General features: G+C 43.6%; 1 protein-coding gene across 1 annotated transcript in view; it reads left to right on the top strand.

Moving 5' to 3' along the window:
- Positions 1 to 25,630, top strand: part of plcg2 (phospholipase C, gamma 2) — a 55,995-nt gene extending 30,365 nt beyond the window's left edge. Inside the window, exons 10-33 of the mRNA XM_079268811.1 lie at positions 1,526 to 1,627; positions 2,592 to 2,710; positions 3,564 to 3,649; positions 3,806 to 3,923; positions 4,533 to 4,701; positions 4,813 to 4,908; positions 5,446 to 5,535; positions 8,035 to 8,234; positions 8,367 to 8,567; positions 13,936 to 14,058; positions 14,148 to 14,328; positions 16,461 to 16,529; positions 16,651 to 16,760; positions 16,934 to 17,030; positions 17,130 to 17,202; positions 17,474 to 17,646; positions 18,014 to 18,116; positions 20,748 to 20,951; positions 21,828 to 21,967; positions 22,162 to 22,270; positions 22,401 to 22,568; positions 24,373 to 24,461; positions 24,554 to 24,720; positions 24,822 to 25,630. Coding sequence (XP_079124937.1) covers positions 1,526 to 1,627; positions 2,592 to 2,710; positions 3,564 to 3,649; positions 3,806 to 3,923; positions 4,533 to 4,701; positions 4,813 to 4,908; positions 5,446 to 5,535; positions 8,035 to 8,234; positions 8,367 to 8,567; positions 13,936 to 14,058; positions 14,148 to 14,328; positions 16,461 to 16,529; positions 16,651 to 16,760; positions 16,934 to 17,030; positions 17,130 to 17,202; positions 17,474 to 17,646; positions 18,014 to 18,116; positions 20,748 to 20,951; positions 21,828 to 21,967; positions 22,162 to 22,270; positions 22,401 to 22,568; positions 24,373 to 24,461; positions 24,554 to 24,720; positions 24,822 to 24,864 — 3,030 coding nt within the window. The 3' untranslated portion in view covers positions 24,865 to 25,630. The remainder of the gene's footprint in view (positions 1 to 1,525; positions 1,628 to 2,591; positions 2,711 to 3,563; positions 3,650 to 3,805; positions 3,924 to 4,532; positions 4,702 to 4,812; positions 4,909 to 5,445; positions 5,536 to 8,034; positions 8,235 to 8,366; positions 8,568 to 13,935; positions 14,059 to 14,147; positions 14,329 to 16,460; positions 16,530 to 16,650; positions 16,761 to 16,933; positions 17,031 to 17,129; positions 17,203 to 17,473; positions 17,647 to 18,013; positions 18,117 to 20,747; positions 20,952 to 21,827; positions 21,968 to 22,161; positions 22,271 to 22,400; positions 22,569 to 24,372; positions 24,462 to 24,553; positions 24,721 to 24,821) is intronic.
- Positions 25,631 to 27,141: the final 1,511 nt, after the last annotated feature.

The raw sequence follows: 27,141 nt of genomic DNA, 5'->3' as shown, positions 1-27,141 counted from the left end.
TGTGACAGCCGTAAGGATACAAAGTTGCTGGACGCAGTCCCAGTCTCAGCTTTTGTTTAGCTAGTTTCCCACTGAGTTAACCTGAGCGAGGACGCTCTGTTAACTGTGACAGCTGTAAGGATACAAAGTTGATGGCTACAGCCCCAGTATCAGCTTTGTTTAGCTAGTTTTCCACTGAGTTAACCTGAGCGAGGACGCTCTGTTAACTGTGACAGCCGTAAGGATACAAAGTTGATGGACGCAGTCCCAGTATCAGCTCTGTTTAGCTAGTTTCCCACTGAGTTAACCTGAGCGAGGACGCTCTGTTAACTGTGACAGCTCTGTTAACTGTGACAGCCGTAAGGATACAAAGTTGATGGACGCAGTCCCAGTATCAGCTTTTGTTTTAGCTAGTTTCCCACTGAGTTAACCTGAGCGAGGACGCTCTGTTAACTGTGACAGCTGTAAGGATACAAAGTTGATGGCTACAGCCCCAGTATCAGCTTTGTTTAGCGAGCCAGCTAGCATCCAAGTTAGCCTGAGTGAAGACACTGCTAACTGCGAATTACGTCAGATGTAAAGATTAAATCTCCATGTACACAACGCCAATGCGGACTAGTGTCTCACAAAGTGTGCCTGAGCAGGAACACTCTGCTAACTGTGATAGCCGTAACACTGTGAAGGGCGGGCCGACAGCGTAATTCTACGCTCTCGTTAGCGCGCCACTCGATTACTAGAGCGGAAGCGCTCTGCCAACCGTGGAACAAACAACTGTTTATAGAAAACAATGTTAATCGATCTTACCGATTGCTGTCATCACGACTTAGCTGACCCTTATCAGACTGGTGACGACCGATGATAGGGGCGGCCACCAGTCCGGGGCTCGATGTCCGAACGGCGAACACACCGTTCCCTCCGAAGAGGGACAGCTCGTCGCAGCCTTTGGAGGGCGAGAGAACCGCAACTCCGACCGGTAGTCACAAGGCTACAGCGACGAGCTCTAATATGTCTTGATCGTAGACACATCCTTGTTTAAGCTACCATGGTAGCTAACCTGCGACGCGAGAAGAAAAAAAGGACTGAGCTCAGGATGACACCGGAACTTATAGATGACGGTGGTCATCCGAGGTCACACGTGACTTTGTTGATATAAATATTCGACCTGCGCATGCGCGAGACGGGATACATCCAGTGTTAAGCACTGCCTCTGGCGGTCAGTAAGGATGAAATAGAACTGACCTTTCATGCTTTCAAAGGACAGACATGAATTCATTTATGGCCTAAATTTATTTTTGCTCTCAGTTTGAATAAATCAGAGTCACCTTTATAAGCCAAGTATGTGTACACATACAAGGACTTTGACAAAGCTGGGCAAATAATGGGCAACAATAGAACGGTCTACAATGTACACAAGTAGTGAAAAATGAGGTGTTTATAAATAAAAAGCACCAACGACCAATAAATGAATTACACATTAATAAAAATCTTTTCAAGGCCGATCTCAGACAGTATATCTGTCTCTTTTTTCTGTACCTTCATCCCTCAGGAATCCTGGGCCAGTGACCTGAACCAAGTCAGAGAACTGATGACCACCTTCATTGATGACACCATGAGAAAAACCAATGATCCAGAGTTCACCGTCAGTGAGGTATTCTGCTTTGTGCCTGCAAGTATTGTGTGTAACAGAGATGTATAACAGACTGTGATTAGGCCTGTCACGACTCACGACAGCTACTTTTGTTGGACGATATATTTTCACAGATAAACGACATTACTGTCATTTTAAGATTTCATGCCATTGATGTAATGATAATAAAATAGCATAATAATGCAAGTATGACCTCTCAAAAAGCAATGCACTTTATTCAGAATATTTAGACATTGGAATGTGAAACAAATATTAGAATAATCGGAATAATTTGAACTTAACTAAAATAAAACCACACAACGAAAACAATAACAAAATCGACTCTCTGTCTCTTTTAAAAAACAATTCTGCACAATGATTTTTGGTGTGTGAAGCCCCTTCTGTCTATTCTGGCATCACTTTGGCTCAGTGGATAGAGATGGTCAGATGTCAAAGTGTCCTTGAACGAGACACTGAACCTGAAGTTGTTTTCTGGTTTACAGCTGCAGACTGTTCCTAAAATGATGCGTAGGGATGGTTAAATGCAGGGATAAGATGTCACGTATGTACCTGTATGTATATGACGATTGCAATGAAGTTTACATTTTTTTTAAGTTTCATTTTAGAATGTTGGTGATAATCTTATGTAAACAAACATGCATGTAAACACAACGGGCAATATGTCTATATATGATCCAGATCATATCCATATATCATACAATAAGTCAATTACAAATCAAAATGATCAAGGTCATGTTCATATATTATATTATTTATATGTTCATTCTTACCACGGGCGGTTTAAAACCAGTGTCTCATATTATGTGAATTTTGTGTTAAAAGTAGGATAAGAAGTTGACTGTTTGGCCTAGAAAAATAATGATGAAAACAGTGTTGTTGTCATAGTTGAAGTTGCATCATTACTAAAATGAATCACACAAATAATGATTATCCTCTTAATTCTGAAGCCTTTCTCCACCTCTAGTTCCTCAGTTTCCTCTTTTCCAAAGAGAACTCTGTGTGGGATGAGAAGTTCTCAGAGATCAGCAACCTGGACATGAACAACCCTCTGTCCCATTACTGGATCAGCTCCTCACACAACACGTCAGTATGACTCCACACACATGCACCACACAAGTCACAATGGAGTAAATCAAAGTGGTAGATGGACTTGCATTTGTATAGCGCCATAATAGTCTTCTGACCACTCAAAGCGCTTATGCTACATGCTAACATTTACCCATTCACACACAAATGCATACGCTTGATGGCAGAGGCTGCCATACTGCTCATCATCAGGATGTAAATGTATACTCATTCACACACACTCACACACCGATGGCACAGTCTGCTGGAGCAAGTTGGGGTTCACCTTCCTATCCAGCTTCCTACATTCATGAAAATGATCTTCCAATCACCGTCGGTGGATTATTGCACAGACATACATAAATGACCTATTAATCTCACAGATGATTTTCTAACTTTTGCCGAAGTGAGACATGTCTATTGATTGACTGTGATTGTCTGGAGGAGCTTTGTCATGTCTGAGAAAAAATGAAGTTAGTTTGCTGTGGGCTTGGAAACAAATTTATAAAAAAAAGTCTCCATTAAAAATGTATGTAATTGAGTTTTAAAATGTGTCTTTTAACGAACCGTGAGGGTCTAATATAAATATATTAGTTTCATTATGGGAAATGCCGGGTTTAAGTTTCTGGGGCTTCACTCATTGATCCAGGAGTGGGTTTTTTTCGTGCTCTGGCAACCCAAACATTGTTCTCGTTAATGGTTTATAACCGATCCATAAAGCGGCAGCCAATTGTTTATTAACATGAATAAGTTACACATTATAAACTTATAAAATTATTTCATAGCAGAGGTAACAATACATGACCTTTTCATTTTGTGAAAAATATACACATATTATAGCACGTCTCCTGTGTCGTGTGTCCTTCAACAGCTACCTGACCGGTGACCAGCTTCGTAGTGAGTCGTCCACAGAAGCTTATGTGCGCTGTCTGCGTCTGGGATGCCGCTGTGTTGAATGTCAGTATAGTCCAGCCCTAGATCATTAATGTATTTAAATTCACAATTGGGAGTTTCATTTCCAGGAGTAGGAGTAAATTGATAACAATGAATGCTTTATTTTATATTATCAACACCTGTTTTGTGTGTGCTTTGTGTGGTACTGAATCTGTCCAGTGGACTGCTGGGAAGGGCCCGGGGAGCCAATCATCTACCACGGCTGGACCAGGACGACCAAGATCAAGTTTGAGGATGTGGTCAAAGCCATTAACGATCACGCTTTTGTCACATCAGAGTAAGAACCACAAAAAACACTGTCACTATATCTGTCACTTTATGACTCTTTCACACACACACACACACACAGACACACACAAATGGCAGCTTTCAGAGTTGACTTTCTAGCCGATATGAATCCATGTAAAACAACCTTTTTTTGCTGATTTTGACATGGAGAAAAAAAACGAAAGGTTCGAACAGTGCAAACAATGGCAACAGTGCTGACAGAGCAAACAGTGTTTACCTGAGGGGGGAAACGGAGGGCGGGCGTTATTGTGGGTTGGTCAGCTGTAACCGCAGTATGAGAGCGAGTCAGCTAGCCAGTCAGAGCGAGTGGCTGGCCAGTGGGCTCGCACACAGGGAGTCACATGCAATAAATGGCAGGCGGGGCCGAACCGGCTATGTAAACAAAACCAAAGAGAAGCTCTGACTACGACACACACAGAGGGTGAGTGACTTCATTATCTGCTCAAGACGCGATCACTCCACTATATCTTTACAAAGCTAATAGTTGTTTGCTGATATATTAATGGTCTGGATTTTGAATTTAGCGTTACAAATCTTCCTATTAACATTGTCATCTAACAGCCAACCCATTTTCTCAACCATGTCGTCTCTCTCTTAGGTTCCCTCTGATCCTGTCCATAGAGGAGCATTGCTCTGTGGAGCAGCAGCGTCAGATGGCTCGCATCTTCAGAGACGTGTTTGGAGACAAACTGCTGACTGAACCTGTGGAGCAGATGGCTGAGCAGCTACCGTCACCCACGCAGCTGAAGGGCAAAATCATACTCAAGGTACTGTCTAAACACACCGATGTGTCAGTCAGTGGAATTTGTGTTTCGATGGCGAGAAGGTTTTGTTGTCATTCCTAATGACTGCGCTCTTCTTGTTTCTTCCTTGTGCAGCACAAGAAGCTGAGTGTGGAGGGAGGAGGAACCACCAGAGACTTCAGGAAGGGGCAGAAACAAGGAGATCTGGAGATCTGGGACCCTGTGGACCAGGTACTGTCAGAGGGGTCAAATGGGCTCGGCGAGGTAGCTGAGACTCCCTTTCGTGTTAACATGCATTTCCTAACATAAGGATGATCGGTGTTGACCTGTTTTACATCACACATGAGGCCTGTTTTGCCAAACCTTTATAATAAATTAAGAAACACACATTTTATATTTGGGCTCACTAAAATCCCCTAGTTAATTCTCTCTGACGTTATATTTTAGTGCTACAAAGACACGTGTAAATGAGATATTGCAGCTGTTGTAGCAGAAGTAGTTCCGGTAGATAGATAGATAGATTATCCTACAGACAGAAATAATCACTGGAACATCCTCATTATTAATGTGAAATTATGAGCGTATACTTTCAACGATGTGTATCATTGTTGGGATTTCCTTGTTGATGTGAAGAAACAATTTGTATTTCAACTTCAGTGAGTAATTTCTGATTTGAAATGACTGCATGTTGCGCTTAAAAAGTTCCCTGTATTAGCAGCTTGTTTGCATGTGGAGTTTAAAATGTCAATTTCCATTTGTCTTTCTCAGCGGTGGAACAAGCACTACTGTGTGATCTCTGATGACAAGCTGTATTATGCAGAGGAGTATGAGGAGGAGGAAGAAGAAGATCCCAGGACGGTAAAAAAAAGTTTACCTGTAACTTTTTTAGGCATTGTTTTTTCTGCTTTAACTTATCATTGTGAAGTAAATGTTGATCGCACAATGTAATGGCTGTAGAATATTGACACCGTCTGCGTTTAGATTGCTTCCCTATAAGCCTCGCTTTCACTATACTATTATGTCTGCCAGCGGGTACGATCTCCCGGGAAAATGAAGGCCCACTTTTCGGCACAAAAGTCCAGTGGTGGCTGCTGACTTAAAAGATTGTGGATCACAGGAGGAAAACCAACCCACAGCGTCATGTTATTTTACACTAGTTGGCAACTTAACTATGCTTTCTTATGTGCAATGAAAAAAAAGCAGTAAAACAATGGCTTACAAGACTTTTAAAAAACAATCAAAGCGGAGCTCTGCTGCTGCTGCGCCCCCCCTAGAAGGATTCAAGGAACATTTATTGTCGTTTTGCAACACAGGGATCCACAACAAAATGCAGTTGTAATCCATTTACTTCATAAGAAAAACATGACCAACAAAAACAGTAGTAGTAGTGCATTTTTTAAAATTTGCATCAGGAGGAATGTAAACAGCAGCACCAACAACAATTCTCTGGGCAATATGGCCGACATCTTCACATTAGAAATTCGACATCATGGAAACATTGCCCATCAACTTTGACTGTGTTTGAGCAGCAGGCATCACGATGCGAACACAGAGTCCTCCTCCTCTGGTCCTGAGAGTCCTGCTCTCTGTGCTGCTGTCCGCCCGTCAAGTTCAGCTTGATCCTGGACCACGATGGATCCAGGTCTCTGTGAAGATGTGGGCTCAACAGTCACCGAGCTCCCGCTGCTTTCATTCATCTTATTTTTCTGCAACAGAACATCAGACAGCCAGCAGCATGCTGGGTAGTGGAGTAGCCTCGGATCCTAGCTGGGTTAGCTTAGCTTCTATCTTGGCTCTCCTCCCTGGGGCAGTTCGGTATCGTTTGGACCAGCAGGTCTGGCTGGTTGTCGGCTGTGGAGCGGTGATCGTTTCAAGGGCAGCTGCACTTCATCCACACGCTTCCTTTTCAGATGTTGATGAGTGTATTCCTGCATATGCCATAAATGCTACCGGCCGCATGTAAATGCATGCTGTCGCCATAGTTACCATTCTCGCCATTAGCGTAACAATCATAAGAGGTATGCATAAAATGTATGTATTGTGGCAACCCAGGGGACATGGAGGCAAGATTCAGGAATAAAACAGGAGACTCATAGACAGTAACCACATAACAAAAAGTGTCCTTTAATAAACAGGTTAGGGTACAGGGAGATGGGGTCAAAGGTAACAAAAGATTCCACCCGGTCAGGGTCTTTGGCCTTCGGTCCACACACGGTGTGAGACAGTTCCTTCGTCCTGTGTGGGTAGGGCAGAGGAGAGCGGTCAGCCTGCTGGATTACCTCCGTCTGATGCATCTCCTCTCAAGTGGTTCAGGAGATCCTCCTTATCTTCTTCCCAGTCTGTCTGCCGCTGCTGCTTCCCAGCTCTGTGAACATATGCTCACTCTAATCACCTGGTGGGCTGCAGGTGTGACCAATGCCACGTGCTTAGTGGCTGCAGTACCTGAACTCCCTCTATATTACCTCCCCCAACCTGAGCTTGGGGATCCACCCCCTGTGCTGGGTCTGCTCGGCTTTTCCCCCTGGTTTTCCACATAATGGAACAAATAGTTTATAAATTATTCTGAGATTTGGTAAAGGTTTATTTCAACCAATTACTCTAAAAAAACAGAGGAGGAGCAGCCTCTTGGACCAGCCTCCTCTGGCGTCAACCATTGCGCCACCAAAACAGAAAGAGGATAGTGCTTATGTTTTCCCTGGTAGCTATCGGTAGCTATCCCCAGTTAGAAGAGTCTCAATACAAGTTCTTTGCCGTTATTGCCCCCAGTAGCAGAAAGACGGGCAACCGAAGTAACTGTGGGAAACAAGATACAGGGAGTCCTGTGTCGTTGGTAGCTTCTAGGCTCTGAGGAAATCGGAGAGCAATGCGGTTGACTTTGCGACAGCCAACAATAATACCACTCGGAAACGCTTTCCTCTGCCCACAGTACAGAGGTTATGATTAATTATAAGACCAGGTGAAAGGCACCCTGTGGAATTACTTGACCACTGGTAGCACTATGGAGTAGTGTGTTCCCATATTGTTTGTGTGGTGCTGGTAATGCATCAAGAAACGCAGCATTTGCTGATTAAACCATGCTAATTATTCATAAAACCAGCTTTTTTTGTTTTATGTAATGAATGGAAACCCACAATGCATTTTGGGAAGAAAACACTAAATGTAAACATAACTTCAAGGTGTCTTTGAGGTAGTTTAACCAAAGTCCTTTTTCTAATGTGATTATTATTGTCAAAGACAAATGTCGCTGATAAGGAAATATATGGGAGAAAGAATTATTAGCATTATATATTAGTCAGTGATGATTTTCTTACAAGAAACAATAAGAACATGTCAAACCTGTGATGTCATCTTTCTCAGTACCAGGACATGCACTGTTCAGAGCCATGGTTTCACGGTCGTCTGAAGGAAGGCAGGCTGATGGCTGAGCGAGACCGTGAAGGCAGGCTGATGGCCGAGCGACTGATTCACGATTACTGTGTAGAGACCAGGGGAAGAGATGGTACCTTCCTGGTCAGACCGAGTGATACCCATCACACAGACTTCACCCTCTCCTTCTGGTACAACATCCAGTCTTTTGATCTCATGGCCAACCGAAAACTTAAGGACTGTGTTTTTTTTTTGTAATTGTGTAATATATTTCAATTTATTGTGTGTGTCTCTAATGCACTCGTCCTCTGCGTGTATTTCAGGCGCAGCGGGAAGGTCCAGCACTGTCGCATTCACTCGGGTTCAGAGGGGGGACACACGTACTTCTACCTGACGCCAAACTTGCACTTTCCCAGCGTGTACTCCGTGATCCAGCACTACAGAGAAAACCCGCTGCGCTGCCAAGACTTTGAACTGCGCGTCACCGACGCTGTACCGCAGCCCAACCCACACCTACAAAAAGGGTTTGTCATACATGAACAAACATGCTCTAGTACTATTCAAACGTATTGTAAGCCTCGTACCGAACGGTTTAATACGTACATAGTTACAGCCTTAGAAACGAATAATAACTGTGGCGCCATCATGTGGTTATAAGGTGGTATTTCAGCTGCAGGACAACAGTGAAGGCCTGGGTATAAAATGCACGGCCCGCCACTTCAGTTCAAGTTGATATGTAAGAAGTTATGAACATTTTGCTTGGTGTAGATTCTTTTTTTTTTTTTACCTAGCTTTGTTTTGTTTTTAACACTCAATGGCTGAAGGAGGAGAAACTGATTTTTCAGGAAGGACATTTCCAGAAAAAATTGGACATCGTAAGAAAGGTTCGGCCAACCCCACAGCTAGTAAGCCCTGACCCAGCCAGGAAAAGGATTTGTACGAACGATATTTCTGGCTAACAGCGTCAGAGAAGCGTTGCACATTTTATGGCTGGGAATGCGTTTCATTTGAAAGGAGCTACGCTACGCTAACCTAAGGTGGCTTACCAAGGCAGCAACAAGACACCATAGCACAACAGGGCACTTACAAGCTACGGTGCTTTTGAAAACTTTTGCTGAGACACGAATGGATCTACAACTCAGCGAACAAGTTCGTAGGAGGACCTCTTACTGGAACTGAACCGCACCGTTGTTCCGTACAACCGCAGTATTAAACTCTTTGTAAACAAAGAAATGAGGATGGACTTTGTCTTTAAGTGAACAGCGGCTTTGGTAAGTGAAGTGCTTTTGTATTTTTACATCTGCAGTAGCGTTACTACTGTGTTCATTTGTCTATGGTTTGTCGTTTTTATGATACGGTTAATATTGTTCCCTCTGATGTGAAGAATACATGAATGTGCTCTTCAGTGTGCCGCAGAATACGTGTTTTAGCGGATTTATTTGTCATGCTTTGTTGTCATAAAAATACATGTGACTGGTTATTGTGAGTTTGTTCTTGTCATTGTCTTAATTACGTTGATTTTGACTATATGCATTGTCCGTTAATGATGGAGCATCCCGTCATGCGCAGGGTTAGGGTCGGACATTTGATTCTCTGTTTGGGGTTTTGTTTTCTTTTACAAAGCAAGAATTATGGTCTGGAGAAATGGAGATTGTGTGGCGATTGCTTACCAGGGCACTGGCGGACACTGGTTTAATTTGTGACACATAAAATATCAGGTGGATCCTCATGGACGAGGGGAGTTTCAGACGGACCGAGGAAGGATTGATAATGGCCCGGATCTCAAATGGGCCGATGAACCGGGAAGACATCTTCCAGGATTCGGTCCTTAAAAGGATATCCTTAGTGGAGAGCCACACCCTTTGACCAACTTGGCAATGTGGAGCAGGGATGCGGCAGCGATCCGCCAAGCGTTTTTTTTTTATTCTGCCGTTCGGAGAAGAGCGGACCGGGTGTCCTTCCACACCCTCCTACAGCGACGGAGGTGGAGCTGAACTCAGGGAACGGCTATCTCCGCCTCCTGGGCAGGGAACAGAGGTGACTGGTACCCCAGGGAGACCTCGAATGGAGTGTGACCAGCAGCAGATGAGGTATGGGAGTTGTGAGTATATTCCACCCAGGACAGATGAGTACTCCAGCTGGAAGGGTTCGATGCTGCCACGCAGCGGAGGGAGGCCTCCAGCTCCTGGTTTAGTCTCTCTGTCTGCCCGTTAGATTGGGGGTGGATACCGGAGGAGAGATTGATGGTTAGGCCGAGGGCCCAGCCGAAGGCTCTCCAGAACTGGGATATGAATTGCAGTCTGAAATGATGTCCACTGGGATCCCATGTAGACGGAACACCTGGCTGACCATAATGTCAGGCGTCTCCTGAGCTGAGGGAAATTTGGACAGATCGATGAAGTGAGCCGCCTTGGAGAAGCGGTCAACCACCGTAACGATGACCGTGTTCCCTTGAGAGGGCGGGAGACCTGTGACGAAGTCCATGGCGATATGGGACCAGGGACGATGTGGCACCAGAAGGGGTTGCAGCAAGCCTGCGGGAGGTTGGTGTGACATCTTATTGCGGGCACAGGTTGAGCAGGCGAGGACAAATGCTCTAGTGTCCGCTTCCAGTGATTTCCACTAAAAGGTCCTCCGAAGCAGGTTAATGGTACGTCTGACGCCAGGGTGACAGGATAACCGGGAGGTGTGCGCCCACTGGAGCACCTGGGAGTGTGCGGACAGGGGAACAAAGAGGCCTCCGGGGTCTGGCTGGGTCCGGAGTGCGTCCCGCACCACTTATTCGATTTCCCAGGTGAGAGAGGCCGACACACAGGTCGCTGGGAGGATGGTGTCTGGAATGGAGGCGTGGCCGTCAAGGGAGAACTGGCGAGAGAGGGCGTCGGGTTTGGTATTCTTGTGGCCTGGACGGTAGGAGATGGAAAAGTTGAACCGCCCAAAGAACAGGGACCACCGACCCTGGCAAGAGTTTAACCTTTTAGGTGGTCTGGATGTACTCCAGGTTCTTATGGTCCGTCCAGACCATGAATGGATGAACGGCCCTCTCTAGCCAGTGTCTCCATTCCTCGAGAGCCAGTTTGATTGCCAGCAATTCTCTGGTTCCGACGTCATAATTTCTCTCCGCCGGAGTCAACCAGTGAGAATAGAAAGCACAGGGGTGGAGCTTAGAGTCAAAATGTTGTGACAGGGTTGGGCGGTCGTGGCTCACTGGGTAGAGAGGGTTGTCCGGCAACCGCAAGGTCGGCGGTTCGATCCTTGGCTGCTACGTGTCCTATGAGCAAGACACTGAACCCCTAACTGCTCCCCAGGCGCTTCTCAGCAGCCCACTGCTCCCAATAAGCTAGGGATGGGTTAAATGCAGAGGACAAATTTCGTATATGTGTAAATGTATATGACAATAAACTTAAAACTTAAAAAAAACCTTAAAGACAGGATGGCTCCCACGCCTGTGTCAGTGGCGTCTACTTCGATGAAGAACTGTCGAGTGTTGTCGGGATGAGTCAGGGTGGGGGCAGAGGAGAACCTTGAGGAGTTGGAACGCCTGGCCGGCTTCTGGTGTCCATACAAACGTGGTTTTGGAGGAGGTGAGTCTAGTGCGGGGGCCTGCTACCTTGTGTCGAGAAGAGTTGAGCCCACAGAGCTGCCTCGGATACATGCTTGCACATTCAAGGGAAAGTCAGGATATAAAAGCACAAAGTATATACTCAGAAATCAATAGTTAAAGTGTAATCAAAAGATAAGGTTTATGATCATTATATAACAACATTTTTAATCAATATGTAACAAATGTTTAATGCATAGACTGATTTAACAAATGTAAAAACTGATTATAATAATATTCTGTGTGACCGGAGCCGAGATGTGGGAAGAGTGTTTTGTCATGATGAGTCAGCAGAAAGAGTGAAGTTAGGAACAGATGTTTTTGGGTGTGGATCGGAAAAGCAGACGTGGCAGCAGGATGAGTCATACAGGCATAATGTATATAATATAGAATAAGTCTGGACATGTCCAGAACCAAATGCCCACTCAAGTGGGTGGGGGAATGAGATCATGTGTTGGATAGGAGGGGGCAGAACAGACAGCCCAAATGATGGATAAAAGGAGACGCTTGCAAGCTGCAAACTGGGATTTCTACACGAGAGCCGTCTAAGTGCTCTGAGGAGAAGATACGGACGATCGCAACTGAAGTATTGAGGACTTCGTCTCTGTTCACGGAAAGAAGACCGCTGTTCGTGGACAACAAGATTTAAGGACGGAGATTTTCCTCTCCCCACTGCTCGCCTTTAACAACTGAACAACGGAGAAAACGCGGCAGCCCTAGAAAGACTTTGTACTGAGTTTTGAGGACTGTTGAGCGGACTCTGCTGAAGAGCAGGAGGACCGAGGGTCTGGCCAGACCTTCGCTCCTAACAACTCCAAAAGAACCTTTTCATCGCACCATTGAAGATCCAGCTCCAACCGAGCCATGTCAGCATCTAAAACTAATGAGTATAATCGAAGAAGAAAATTAAAGTAACGAATCAAGTGTAGTGACATTTTATGTGAGCTGTAGCTTAACCCTTGCAAACTAACTAAATATAACCTGCAATAAATATCTAATCTGCATTTAAAGTGAATTTCTCAAGTGCATTCATTTGCTCAAGTAGTAAAAAGTTCCTCGTGGCAGTAAAAAGTGTTGTGGAATATTTCTATGAATAGTCGGGAGAAGAGTGTTACAGTGTTAACAAATCAATGTCAAATGAAACAGAGTTCTTGATGAAGGATCAAAGTTGTAATAGTCAATTTATTTGCTTGCAAGCAAAGAGAACACGTCTCACAGACACATCGCCGTCATCTGTTAGAGGTGCTCTGACAACATAGTCAGATACATGGACCTTTATACTGCTTCCTTTGATTGGGTCACTGTGACCCAATCAAAGAGTTCAGTCACAAGAAATACAGAGTCTGAATAAGCCTGTTTTACCATCACATATCACATATACATACAGAGGGTCATGCTCTTCAGCTGATGCTCATCAGGAAGTACCGTAATCTAAACCTCTGTGTGTCGCTGTCTTTGAAGACAGAAACAATGCACAGGAGAACAGATAACAAGATAACAGATAACAAAACAACCTGGATGCAAAACTGATAGAATCATCTACTCAAATAGGTTTTGTGCCTGCACTTTTAAAGACTTACATTCTTCCATCCTAAAGCATAAGACGATGACATATTTTCCCATAACAAAAGTTAAAGCCATTGTATGTCTAACAACTGAGTTCTGTAAGGTTATCCTAGAGACCGAATCCACTTAACAATCCCTTACGGTTTTAGAAAGAAGAGATCCTAGCCGTTAAAACCTAACCTGGCATTTACCAAGAGCACGGATCCATAAGAGGGAAGCTGCCATAACCGACGCGACTGGTGGGAGCGCCCGGGGCCAGGACTGGTCTCTCGGCCGAGCGCGCTCAGACCGGAGGAAGCAGGGTAGACGTCGGGAGTAACAGCAGTTAGCGGAGCCAGGCGAGTTTGTACACCAGCTCGACAATCTTTTAATAGAGAGCTGAGTCAGTAAGTAGCCCCGTATCGGGCCAGAAGTATCCCAGGATCTAACACTTGCTGTAGTTGCGGATGAAACGGCGGTAGAAGTTGGCAAACCCCAAGAATTGTTGAAGCTGTGTCCGAGAGGAGGTGGTCGGCCATTCAGTCACTGCCTTGACCTTTTCCGGATGTGTCCTAACTTGACCCCTCTCGATAATGAACCGACTGGGCGGGGTCTGGAGAGGATCGTCCGGGTGCTGGAGCCGGATTAGCTGTTCGAGGACAGGAGATCAGGGGGGAAACAGAGGTTAACACACAATGGGTCAGACAGGGATCCTGACACGATGCTTTTGTGTGTATGTTGTGCAGGTGGTTCTACAGTAACCTGAGCAGAGGTCAGGCCGAGGACTACCTGCTGAGGATTCCTAGAGACGGAGCTTTCCTCATCAGACAGAGAGAAGGAGAACCAAACTCTTTCGTCATCACGTTCAGGTGCAATGACACTTCAGACTTTATTTGTCTTTGCTGGATCTGTGTGTCCATGTGTGTGTGTGTGTATTAATCATCTCACTCTCATTCAGAGGCGACGGTAAGGTCAAACACTGTCGCATCCAGAAGGACGGCAACATGTACCTGCTGGGCACCACAACCGAGTTCGAGAGCCTCGTGGACCTGGTCAACTACTTCAGGAAGAAGCCACTGTATCGCAAGATCAAGCTCCGTTACCCAGTCACCCCCGAGGTGGTGGACCACTTTAGCACAGTGAGTGACTGTAGGACACATACAAAGACCAGAGATAATTGAGACATAACAGAAAAGTGCTTTGAGTCAACATATTTTAGAAACATTTAACCAACAAGTCAGAACAAATCCAACGGACTTATTGTAAAGCTGCACCTGACACGTCACTTATCTTTGCTTTTGGGTAATGGGCCCTAGTCTTTATAAGTGGGATGTCTGTAAATCTGCTCAGTTATCAGCAAAATGCACAGTCGGGGACACAGCGGTGGAGTCTTTTACTGCATCACACATGTCTGATCATACGTCCCCGTCCCTGAAGCTGGAGGTTTAGCGCAGTGAGATGCTTCATTATGTTGCACATAAAGCCAGCTAATATCACCACTTTTCGTCCCAGAGCTCTGTGGTGTGGCGGGCTAGTTATGATAAACATATATTTTCTGGCGGGCCGTCGTACCGAGGGCCGGATATATGCTAACAATTTAATGACAAGTCTCTAAATGTGTTGATCCTTACTCGGCTTTTCATCTGAGTTATTTTGCCCAGTTCAGAGTCTGCATTTTTCCTTTTCAAATATTTCTCCATCGCTGCTCGTCTCGTCCCGCGCATCATTTCATTCTACTGTCCTAAATTAACATGTCATTACTGCGCTACCTACTGCCACCCACTGGCATGGAAGAGTATTTGTTACTTAGCCAGACACTATATTGCAGCTCAGATGCTCAACAATGGCAAAGTATTTGCAACAACTAAATAATATTTTTTTGGACTCATTAAGTGAAATTGGCCATTTTCCCACGGCACACCTGACGATCTCTCACGGCACACTGGTGTGCCGTGGCACAGCAGTTGAAAATCATTGGTCTAGGGGACTGCATGGTCCAGGACTGGATCATATCGCTAAGCAAGCTGTGCTAGTGGCTCTGTGATACTGTACTTACACTGAATGCTAACATCAGCATGCTCACAATAAAAATGGAGAAACTGATATTTATGCCTGTCGATGGCCCTAGAGAGGAAACCTCAGAGATCATTAAAATTATTACAATTCATCATGATGGTGACATGAATGTTTGAGCCAAACTTTATGGCTATCCGTTAAATAGTTGTGGAGCAGTGGAAGAAGGATTCAGATTGTTTACTTCGCAAAAAGCTGGAATACCACAGTGTAGAAATACTCAAGTAAAAGTTCAAAAACTGACTTTACGGATAAAAGTATTAGCATCAAAATATGCTTAAAGTAAAAAAAATACTCATAATGCAGAACATTTGCGAAAAGTATAAATTACTGGATTGTAACTATTGATGTTATATACTTTATTGTTAAAGCAGGTCAATGTGAGGCTTATTTATTTACAATCTATCCTGCCGGGTAACAGTCAAGTCTTATCTTTAGCCATAATAATGCATCATAATGTATTTATTGATTATATATATATATATATATATATATATATATATATATATATATATATATATATATATATATATATATATATATATATATATATATATTTGTATTATTAATCTGAAGCTGCAATGCAACTAGTAATGTGGTGAAGTGAAAAGTGCCATATTTGTCTTTGAGATGTAGTGGGGAAGAAGTATGAAGTAAAGAAAAGAATTGAAGTGCCTCAAAATTGAACTTATGTACAGTACTTGAGTAAAGGTACTTTGTCACTTTCTACCACCAATGAAGTTCATCACCAAAGTCAATAGGGTTCATAAACTGGGATAGGATAATTAATAACTTTGACCTGCTGCTATACGAAAAGTCAGAAGATCACCAAAGTCACAAGGATTCATCCTCTGGGCACCATGATCATTTGTACAAAATTGTTATGGCGAACTATCCAATAGTTGCTGAGATATTTTAATCGCACCGACTGACATTGTCATACCTAGGACCCCACTGCTGGCATGGCTTAAAAAAATTATACATTTGAATAAAAAAAAAAAAACATAGGCCTTCCAATGTCTTCAAAGCTGTCGTATTTACACGTTTTATCTCCATCACTGATGCATCCTAGTCACCCATTGTTTTAGCTCTGCTACTGGGCATTGAAGCCTAATATCAGTTGAATATACATGTTTCTAAACCCAATAATATGTCATCTGCACCAACTGGTCCCTAAAAGTGTATTGTGCAAACACAGGAGAAAGACTGTGCCTCTCTGTATGAGGTGAAGACGTACGTGGAACCCAACGAGATCGAGCCCTCACTGGTGTGTATGTGCACACACACACACACACACACACACACGCACACACACATGCACACACACACACTTTATCTGTCTGGTATCCTGTGATGAAGTCATGATAGTGTGCATTTGTCTCCTTCAGCCTCAAAGTACAGTGAGAGCCGTCTACAGCTACCAGGCCAAAAATCCGGATGAGCACAGCTTCAGCAAAGGAGCTTTGATACACAATGTATCAAAGGAGAGCAATGGATGGTGAGTCCACACACACATGCACTTTTCAGTTGAGTCTTTGCCATATCTTACGAACTAGTCACTTTAATCCCCTGCATAATGCATCGTCCTCTGCATATACTTGGCTAGCATGGCCAAGTGCAAACACGCACAAAGAACAACAGGTCCTCACGTTGTCCTCCGCCACTCTACAGGTGGAAAGGAGACTACGGTGGAAAGTTGCAGCTGTTCTTCCCAGCGAACTATGTCGAGGAAGTGTCCAACAACACCAAAGCTGACATCAAAGGACAGGTGAACATTAGAGTTCAGGTCACAGTTTAAATGGAGGTCAATCAGCACAGCGATCGACTGATAAATAATCAAATGCGTTTGCCACATGTATTGAAACAGGACATGGAAGACAACCCACTAGGTGAACTATGTCAGGGCGTGGTGGACATCTCCAAGTGCAACATCCAAAACTGTGAGTTCTTTAAGTATATGATGCATGCTACAACATTTTCCCTTATTGTGTGTATTGTTGGGCATTCACCTGCAACCTGGTCATCAAAGCATTGCTCCCCTAAGTGGCCACAAGTGGTTTGCATTTGGAGCGATACATGTGCTGTAATTACAAATGTGGCTTCCTGTAAATTATTTACAATGGAATGTGAATATGTCGTTTGTAATTGTCTATGGAAATATGGGAGTAATGTGTCCCTCTTTGCCCTCCCCCCACTGCTTTTTGTTTCCAGTGAAGAATGGTAAGAACGGGAAGCCCAATGTGTTGACCCTGCAGGACGTGGAGCAGGACAGTCTGCAGTTCGACCTGGCAGCGGGCTCTCTGGAGGAGCTGTTCGAATGGTACCAAGTGGGCTGGGACATTACCCAGAGAGCGATGAGCAAGCAGTATAACAGGGAACAAGAGGTTAGCATCTCGTGGTATACGATAATGCATATAGAGGGGGCCTCTAAACTAGGTTGTTTCACAAGTATTATTAAAGTCTGCTATTTATAAAAGCTTTCTATTTCTGTTTACATTCGTATATTTTTCATGACATTTTTTATGACTCTTGTGGGATACTGTGCTATGATATTTGTTATGACAAACTATACTATCAGCTGACATTGTGTTTTTTCATACTGTCAGTTTGTGTGACACTAGTTCAGACTAAATCTAAGGACAGTATATGATTGAAACATACTGTAAAACCACAATGGGAGTGCGATACCGGCGGTCTGTCAGCATCACCGTGCAAACAGGAAGTGGCTGTTTTTTTTCTGTCCAATCTCAGATCAGACAGCAGGAGGAAGTGGAGAAGAAGGCAGAGGTTGCCATGGAGATGTCGGACATGGTGGTCTACTGTCAGCCGCGCAGCAAGGAGAAGGACCGCTTTGGTAAACACATGCAGACGCACATAATCAACACCAAGGCCTGTGAACGCGTGCAACATGATGATTTGACGAGAAACCTTTACCACAGCTTCAAAGTGTGGTCTACACTTTAAATGTGTTTATTCTTTCAGTGTGATGAAATCAATATGTTTTAGATTGTAAAGCCATACCAAACTTGTTCTTATTGTTGTTACCTCTATGAAACTTCATTATTTTAAGTTATGAAAGAATTGTATGAATACTGTTCATATACATACACATCAGAGTTGGTTACATTAGAATAACCTGAGGACAAATTATGTCTGAATATCTAGCAATTGAGCAAGAAACTGCACCTGAAAAAGTGTAAATCTTTATGATAACTCTTAAAATTTAAGTCACTATTGTGTTCCACATACGTTAGTTTGAGACAAAAAACATACCTTATTGTTAGGTTCTAATGTACCATTCCTCACTTCCTGCTAGGGCTGTCAAATTGCCCGTAAATTGAGATGAACTTTTGTTTCTATTTATTCCTGACGCTCACTTTGAAAGCCCACAATGAATGGCTGATTCGTTACGTTGAAACGAGGAGTTACCTGTACTATACCTCCACATTTCACAACAAAAAACGAATTTTAGGTTGCAGCTGGCTGGAGGGGGAGCTTCAATTTTTGTTCATTCTATTAAATATCATAATATAAAACGTGCGTTTTCTGTTTGTGATGTAAAAACATCGGAAGAAAGGAAGTACTACTCACCCATCTTTTATTTTCAAATAAAGAAAGAGGTTGTGTGACTCGGTGCATTCAGTGCGTGTGAGGCTGACGAACCCAGTTCAAACAAATATTTATTTTTTTTGTTTGTAGAAATATTAACAACTGTCGAGGTACTCAAAACCCCTGTTTGGGAGTCTGTTCCATTCATCTGACCCCTAGCTAGTCTGCCAGCAGCCACACATAATGCTGGTATATATATATATATATATATATATATATATATATATATATATATATTCCACTATAAAACCTTCAGAGATGAACTTGTAAAGTGACTGTAAAAAGGTTTGTAGTTTCCTTATTGACAGAGGCAAGCTTGCCAGGCTAGCTGTTTCCCCCTGCTCCCAGTCTTTCTGCTAAGCCAAGCTAACCCTCTGCCGGCAGTAGCTTCATATTCACTGTACAGATATGATAGTGGCGTTAATCTTCTCATCTACTGTTGTCAGAAAGCCGATTTCCCCAAAATGATTCACAATAATCCAATATTATTTTGTCTCTGTAGTATAAAGAAATGAATGTTACACTAATCACAAGTTGTAATACAGGCTACAGATCATGAGCCTACAGTTGACCAGTGAGTAAATAGTGCAGCTCAGCCTGTTCAGTGAGTATCTACCTTCACTGTTCTTCTACCACAACTCAAAGTGCTTCAGCAAACAGGATGTGACCAAAGAGAAAGATCTGAGGACGAGACAGCTTCCTGTGTGTCACCGATCTAAATTTAGAAATTCACTAAGTTGCACATAATCTACATCCACACCACAACGGTCCTCATCAAGTGACTCTGTTGTTCTAGTTTGGTTTTTAGATACTGGGATAAGGGAGCATTCAAAATGTTTTTATCAACATGAATCATCTATCTTGCCATGCAATGGCTGTGCCCAGGGCTGTTTCTAGGATTTGAGGACATTGGGGGGGCACAGCCCGGACCTCTGTAGGTGGGTTAACATTGACTTTAGAGCGGTTGAAAAGACTTTTGCTGCTAGAACCAAACAAAACAGAAAAGGGATCTGCATCTGCCAATATGGATCATCAATGATTGGCAATAAGTATTGGCGGCAAAAAACATGATCCGAGATCTCCAAAAGTAATATTGCTCCCTTTTTCTTTTGTGCTGATCCGATCCGTGATCCGAACCATCAGGCTTATGATCTGTTGCACAACTACTCAAAACACATATACTGCGGAACATTAAACAGCTGTCTATGCAGATTGCTCTTCATTAAGCAACAATAGACTTGAAGCGTAAAAAAACCTCCCGTCTCCGTCCGATTGCGCGTTTTCCGGAGTCAGTGTGGATTGATACATTCAATGAAATGAAGGAGAATGGAGCTTTCCGTGAGACGTGAAAATGATGGGCGGCATTAAACGTTTGTTTGAAACGTTCTCAATGGGGATTGGCCATAAGAGCGCTGGCAAGTCTACGGGGTCATGAGGCGGGCACCCTCTCAATAACTTTAACAATGTGTCCCAGTGTCCCAGAACCACCTCTTCATCTGCACCCACGCACTCAACACAGCCGTCTAAAGCAAGCAGTGTTCACTTCTGTCCATAACAGCACGCTAGCTTACAACAACCAGCTAGAAGCGTCTTCTGCTACCTGGTACGGTGTCGTCACTGGCAGCATTCTTCACCACCAATCAACAAACCGTGCACTCTTCCTTCGCTACCAACAAGCAACAAACATGTCACTTACATCACCAGCTAGCAATATTTCAAGCTAACTATCAGTAACCAACAACCAGATAACAACACAGCTAAATATACTCTATATAATCACAGGTTTCATTATTCACGGTTTCAGTCCAGTTTATTGGTCTGGACCATTATCAGCTCAACATGTACCTCTCAAATGCTCTTTTCTTTGTCCCCACAGACTCTTACAGCTACAAGGAGATCCGCTCCTTTGTGGAGAACAAGATGCCAGGAAAGAGCCGCACCAAGGACTTCCTGCAGTACAATCGCAAGTCCCTGAGTCGCATCTACCCAAAAGGCCAGCGCGTGGAGTCCTCCAACTACGACCCTTACCCGCTGTGGGCCATTGGGAGTCACATGGTGGCTCTCAACTTCCAGACTGCAGGTACGGTAGTTTATCTGGGCTGATCTCCTCTGCTGCTCGGTGGAACAACTCAGGGGTATGAGTCTTTAGTCGAAGACACAGATCCTCAGTCTTACTAACTGGCCTGCCGGTCAGGTAATCCAGGACAGAAGTGGAGTGCAGAGGCATACAGCATTTAAGGTTTCCTTAAAAGTATTGCCAACAGACATTTTTCACAGTTAAGCAATGTCAGTGAGTCAACAAAAGACCAGGGCCCTGGAACTGACACAGCTAAATGAAATGCAGCCGTCACATTTAGATTTTGTATGCACGGTCTGTAAGACTTCCCATTTGGCGTCTTGGACACAAACAAATCTGTTGCCACACGAGGTAACACAATGGTGATTGAATAGTTTGCGGTGGTCGTACAGAGCGATGGTTACAGACAATGAAACTACAATAACAAGTGCAAATCCCCGCCTCCTCCGTGAATGAAGAACCCCTCACCCTCAGACCTCGCGCTCAGTTAAAACGACACACTTTACGAACTACGCTGTTTATGAAACTACGGTAGCTCTGCTGTTAACATTGTCACTATAGATGTCAGTGTTTGCTGAGGTGACTTGCGTAGCTTGCTAGTGACGCAACCTCAGCGGCCATTCTAATCAATGACTGGCAAAGGGAGTATCTCAACATCCACTGGTGAAAAAAGCCTTGTCACTCCGTTTGAGCTGGATTATAATCAAATATTATGAGACACAATACCTACTTTGAAGACGCAGTGTGTAGTTATTTTAAAAACACAGGAATTTTTTTTCATTTCCTGAAAAGGAACAGTTTTGGACATACGATATTTCCTGCCCGACAGCGGCGATATGTAGAACAGAGGTTTATATATGATGTATGTGTTTCACCCAGATAAATACACCCAGTTGAACAGCGCCCTCTTCACTCTGAATGGACGTACGGGCTACGTGCTGCAGCCGGAGCTCATGCGCGACGATAGCTACGAGCCTCAGCAGGAGAGGAAGAAGGTCAAGTACGACATCGTGGTTAGGGTACGTCTGTCCACAAACACACACGGTAATAACTGGCTAACACATACACCATCATCATCATCATCATGAGGTTGCTTGAGGATATATCCAAGTGGATGATGCTGACTGGCTGATCTTTAGTTCGTAATAAAGTAAGTAAATGTTGAATGAGCTGCTGGTGAGAACTTCTTAACAGCAGCTGTGTGTGTCTGCAGGTGATCGCTGCCAGACACCTCCCAAAGCCCGGCCGCAGCATCGCCAGTCCATTCGTGGAGATCGAGCTGTGTGGGCACACGGAAGAGAAGTTCAAGACCATCGTCTATCGTAAGGAAAGGGCGGGAGGGTTGACCGTTAAACCCCGTGGGACGGGGAAAGGGGGGAGAGGAAAGAAATGAGACTGAAGTGAGAAGCTGTTTGTGCTCGTGTGAACGTGCTGTCGTCCTGTCGGCTGCAGGTGACAACGGTCTGAACCCGGTGTGGAAATCCCCAGCAGACTCGGCGGTCTTCACCGTGCTCGAGCCCGAGCTCACCTTCCTGCGCTTTGTGGTCAATGAAGAGGACATGTTCTCGGACCCTAACTTCCTGGCTCAGGCCACGTTTCCTGTTAAAGGCATCCGCTCAGGTGGGAGCACACAGCACACAGGGCCACAGCTGGTGGGAGCATCAAGCTCACATCAAGCTCATTATCAAGCAATACTATATTTTATATGTTACACTTTCATTTCATGTGCGGTATGAGAGATCAGTGAAGACAAGTCATGTATGTCAAATATTCTTACATTCATTTGACACAGGGTGTGAATACTTTAACTCTGAGCCGCGGTACATTCTTCACATTAAAAAGATCCCGTGGCACACCAACAACCAAAAAAGTTACAAAATGACACATTGTAGCATAATACAGCATATATGCTGACAATTTAATGACAAGTCTCTCAATGCGTTGGTCCTTACTCAGTGTGAAACCTGGGCCTGTTTAGATGAACACAAAGCTGACATCCAGGCTCACACGAAGCTCTTCCTCAACAGCTCTCAGTCTCTCTCTGTTTTTAGTTTTGTTGTCCAGGGCCCAGTTCAGAGTCTGCATTTTTTATTTATTTTTCTCCGTGGCTGTTCGTCTTGTCACCGCAACCTCTCCCGCATATCATTTAATCATGAATCATCATTAAATTAACAAGGTACCTACTGCCATCCACTGGCATGGAAGAGTATTTAATTACTTAGCCAGCCACTATTGCAGGCTGAGACGCTCAACAATGGCAATTTTTTGCAGCAACTAATTAATATTATTTTGGACAAATAGTATCACCTGCAGCCATTATCTAAATAATTCAATAATGTTTTGAATTTAATTTGAATATCTTCCTCTGGTTCAACTACAGTGTGAACATCAACCTGTAAAATAAACAAATTACAAAAAACAGACATTATCGTAATGGTCCTTGAACATCAATTTTGACGAAATATTCCGTCATGAAAAGCAACCAAATTAAAGCTTAATGTGCTATTTCATCAAATTCGCTTTATTCTACATGTCTTGTTTAAAATTGCACAAAAAAAACATTTGCATGAAAGCAGATTCTGTTTAAAAACATTGAATTCTGCGCTTCTCAACGCAGCTGGGAAGCAAGACGAAAACTGTAAAAATTAAAAATTTTCAATAAGTATAGCCTGTGGAGCCTCATTTTTTTCCTAATATTGTTGGAATAAATAAATCTATAGATATATATGTTGTACAAAAGACATGTTTGAGGTCTTTCTACTTCTAGCCATGCTTGTGCTGTTTCCATAGAGGTGCAGAGTGAAAAACGAGGCCACAGAGTAAAATGTGGACTACATATGAAAAATAGCCTCTTGGCTAATTCTGGCGCATTTGCAGTTATGTTTTAATAGTGTGTATCGTCCCTGCCAAATCAAACAATTTTTAAAAAATGGGTCAAGGCCTCAGCCAGACTATCGCAGGGAGACGCAAAGACACGGACAACAATTCACGCTCACATTCACACCTACTACGTGCAATTTAGAATCATCAATTACCTTGCGTAACCTCGTGAAAATACCGCCACCGTAACAAAGGTCAACTTATTGATACTCTACCATTCGCAAAGTATACCTGCCTCCTGATTCTACACGGCGACTTGACAGCACAATTGTTTCCTGGTGAAAGGCTGAGTCACCAGCGTAGCTGCTAGTTACTGATGCCTACCTCGTTACCACAGCCGCCCATGCAGATAGGTCGGTGATGTCTGGACACACAAATCTGATCACTTGCAAATAACAGTGAAGACAGTCTGTCGGTCCTCGGCCTCCGAGCAGGTGAATCAGCTCTACAGCAGCAATGTAAATAACATGAGGTTTGTTGTAAATGGGCCACAACAATGATCGTTTCAGGAGTTTGATATGATTAGTTGATGTTGTTTCCTCAGGTTACCGCTCTGTACCTCTGAAGAACGGCTACAGTGAAGACTTAGAGTTGGCCTCTCTGCTGGTCTACATCAATGTTCAACAAGCAGGGGTGAGCAAACACACACACACACAGCACATCAGTATCGATTTACACCTGCAGTTCGATTTTGGTGAACGTGATCCCACGACTTGTCCTTTCAGAAAGCAGAGGAGGAGCTGTACTCGTCCTCCAGCCAGCTGAAGAAAAAGCAGGCGGAGGTCGGCGGCGAGCCTTTCCTGTACGACACGCACACCAACATCCAGCACTCCGCCGTCCCGCACCAACACAACCCGCTCACCAGAGAGGGCAGCACCGGGGAGAACCACAGGTTAGCCTCAAACCTCTATGGCGCATAGGGGGGAAGCCAGGTGGTTTAAATGAGATGAAGTCCCTTCTAAATTTTTTCGCTGTATTTTCTTTGCACCCCAGAACAAAAGATAAGAAGATAAACAACAGTAAGTTCTACTCGTGAAGACTCGCCTATCCACGTCCTTCCTGCCTGAGCGGCACAGAAATGCAGACTACAAATCTAACATCGCCTCTATCTGCATACGTAACAAATTGTGATCTGTGCAGTTCAGAGTTTTCCAATTTTGAGACGTTATCATTTTTCCTTTTCATACCCAAAACGGCTTTCTATTTATTTAAGATTCAAAAAAACTTGAGGCACATTTTAATGTAATTTTCTGGGGTAACCTTGGAAATGTAGGAAACCAATAAACTATAATACAGAACCGGCTGAGGCCGGTTGAGGGAAGGTGAATCGTGTGAAAGTGATAAGATGAGAGGCTGTAACATTTCCTCCGAGGTCTCCCCACAGACAGCCAGCGTAGTGCATTCAGTCTGACATCAAACTGTTAAGAGCTGGACAACACTGATACTCGGATGATATTTATTGTGTAACTGAAATAACCTTTTCACTGCAGACTGTTCTTCTGCCGGGGAGCATGTGTCGGATGAATCTTTTATTTTGTGTCTTAATTTCAAATTCTGATGAGTGTGAGACGACTTGATATGACCCGGGACGTGGAAATGCTGTTTTTGATGTGTAGTTTCACCAGCGTGACATGATTTTCTCTGTGCGTTTGGAGGTGAGAAGTCAGATTAGTGAAAACGGGCGATGCAATGAGAACGTTTCATGTATTTGATTTGAAGCCAGATGTGGTTGATAGCTTTCCTGTAACTCCTCTGAGGCTTTCTTATGAATTGAGTCAATAAAGAATGCTTGGTGAACTTTACCCTTTATTTCTGTTTCATCGTTATTTTTGCCTAGAGCTGTGTTTCATTGTATTCTCTGTAATAAGCATGTATTTATGATGTTACATTAAGATTGAATAGCTTAGTCGGCGTCCTATATTTTCAGCTCAATTCTGTGTAACGTAAGCCACTTTGTGCCCCTGCCACGTGAAAAACACTACGTTTTATAATATGATACTGGGACACCAGGTAGCACTTAACAGGTGGGTTTCCAATTCCCTCATGTCTCAGCTATAAAGAGGCCCAGCTTCAACGCGGAAGTTAGAAGTCAAGATGGCTGACCGGTCCAAGGTTTTGTTGCAATGTTATTAACAACTTGTTCCATTTCTCTGCCCACATACGCTGACTGTATATAATACACAACAGTAAGTGCAAGTCATTTTCTCATAGACTTCTATACAATCAGACTTATTTTTGCAACCAGAGGAGTCGCCCCCTGATAGACATTAGAGAGAATGTAACTTTTAAGACACTTAAGCATTGGCTTCACTCGGTAGAACCGGAGGTTGCCGCCTGGTGATAACACAGCTGAGTGCATCCTTTCAGCCGCTATTCTGCGCCCCGCGAGGATCCCCCCTGGACCCTGTTGTGGAATATTTCTGTGAATAGTCGGGAGAAGAGTGTTAAAGTGTTAACAAATCAATGTCAAATGAAACAGAGTCTGGATGAACGATCAAAGTTGTAATAGTCAATTTATTTGCTTGCAAGCAAAGAGAACACAGTCTCACAGACACATCACCGTCATCTGCGAGAGATGCTCTGATGACACAGTCAAATGCATAGACATTTATACCCAAACAGCATGCTGGTATAATAAAAGATGTCAAGGCAGATGTTTTCCTTTGAAGCACAGTGTCCTGTCTTTACGATACCCTGAAGGCGCTTTATGGCCGGTTTACGAATCCCTTTGTTATCAGTTTGTCCCACAATATTTATGGAGACATCAGATGCTTCCTTTGATGTTACTGTGACCTGGTCAAAGAGTTAAGTCACAGTATTGCAGAGACGGAAAAAGCCTGTGAACCGTCACCCATCATAAATACCTAAAGAGGGTCATGCTTTGAAGACAAATAATGCACAGGAAAACAGATACCAAGATAACAGATCACAAGACCCCTGGATCCGAAATTTACGAGACTCATTTAGAAAACACAAGGTTTTTAGTGCCTGCTCTTCTAAAACTCACATTTCTTAACCCTAAAACAGTAGACTGACATATTTTCCCATCACAACCCTTCATGCTAAGCCTTAAATTTCCTCCAATACTTTAACACTTTTCTCTGCCGTAATAATTCAAACTGTGACTAAAACACCTTTTCTTCTTAACTGTTGCTGTATGCGCTTATTTCAGGTATGAGCAACAGCCCCTTCAGCTAGAACCAGTGGCGGCTGGTCAATAGAGGGCCATGGGGCCTGGCCCCACCATGAGCCACACAAAAACAAAATTATTATAATAATCATAAATTATACAAATTGTCAATATTTGTGTTTT

Source organism: Melanostigma gelatinosum (assembly GCF_949748355.1).
Source record: "Melanostigma gelatinosum genome assembly, chromosome: 1".
NCBI classification, from domain to species: Eukaryota; Metazoa; Chordata; class Actinopteri; order Perciformes; family Zoarcidae; genus Melanostigma; species Melanostigma gelatinosum.
Note: the sequence above shows the minus strand (reverse complement) of the source record. Positions and strands in the feature narration are given on the sequence as shown.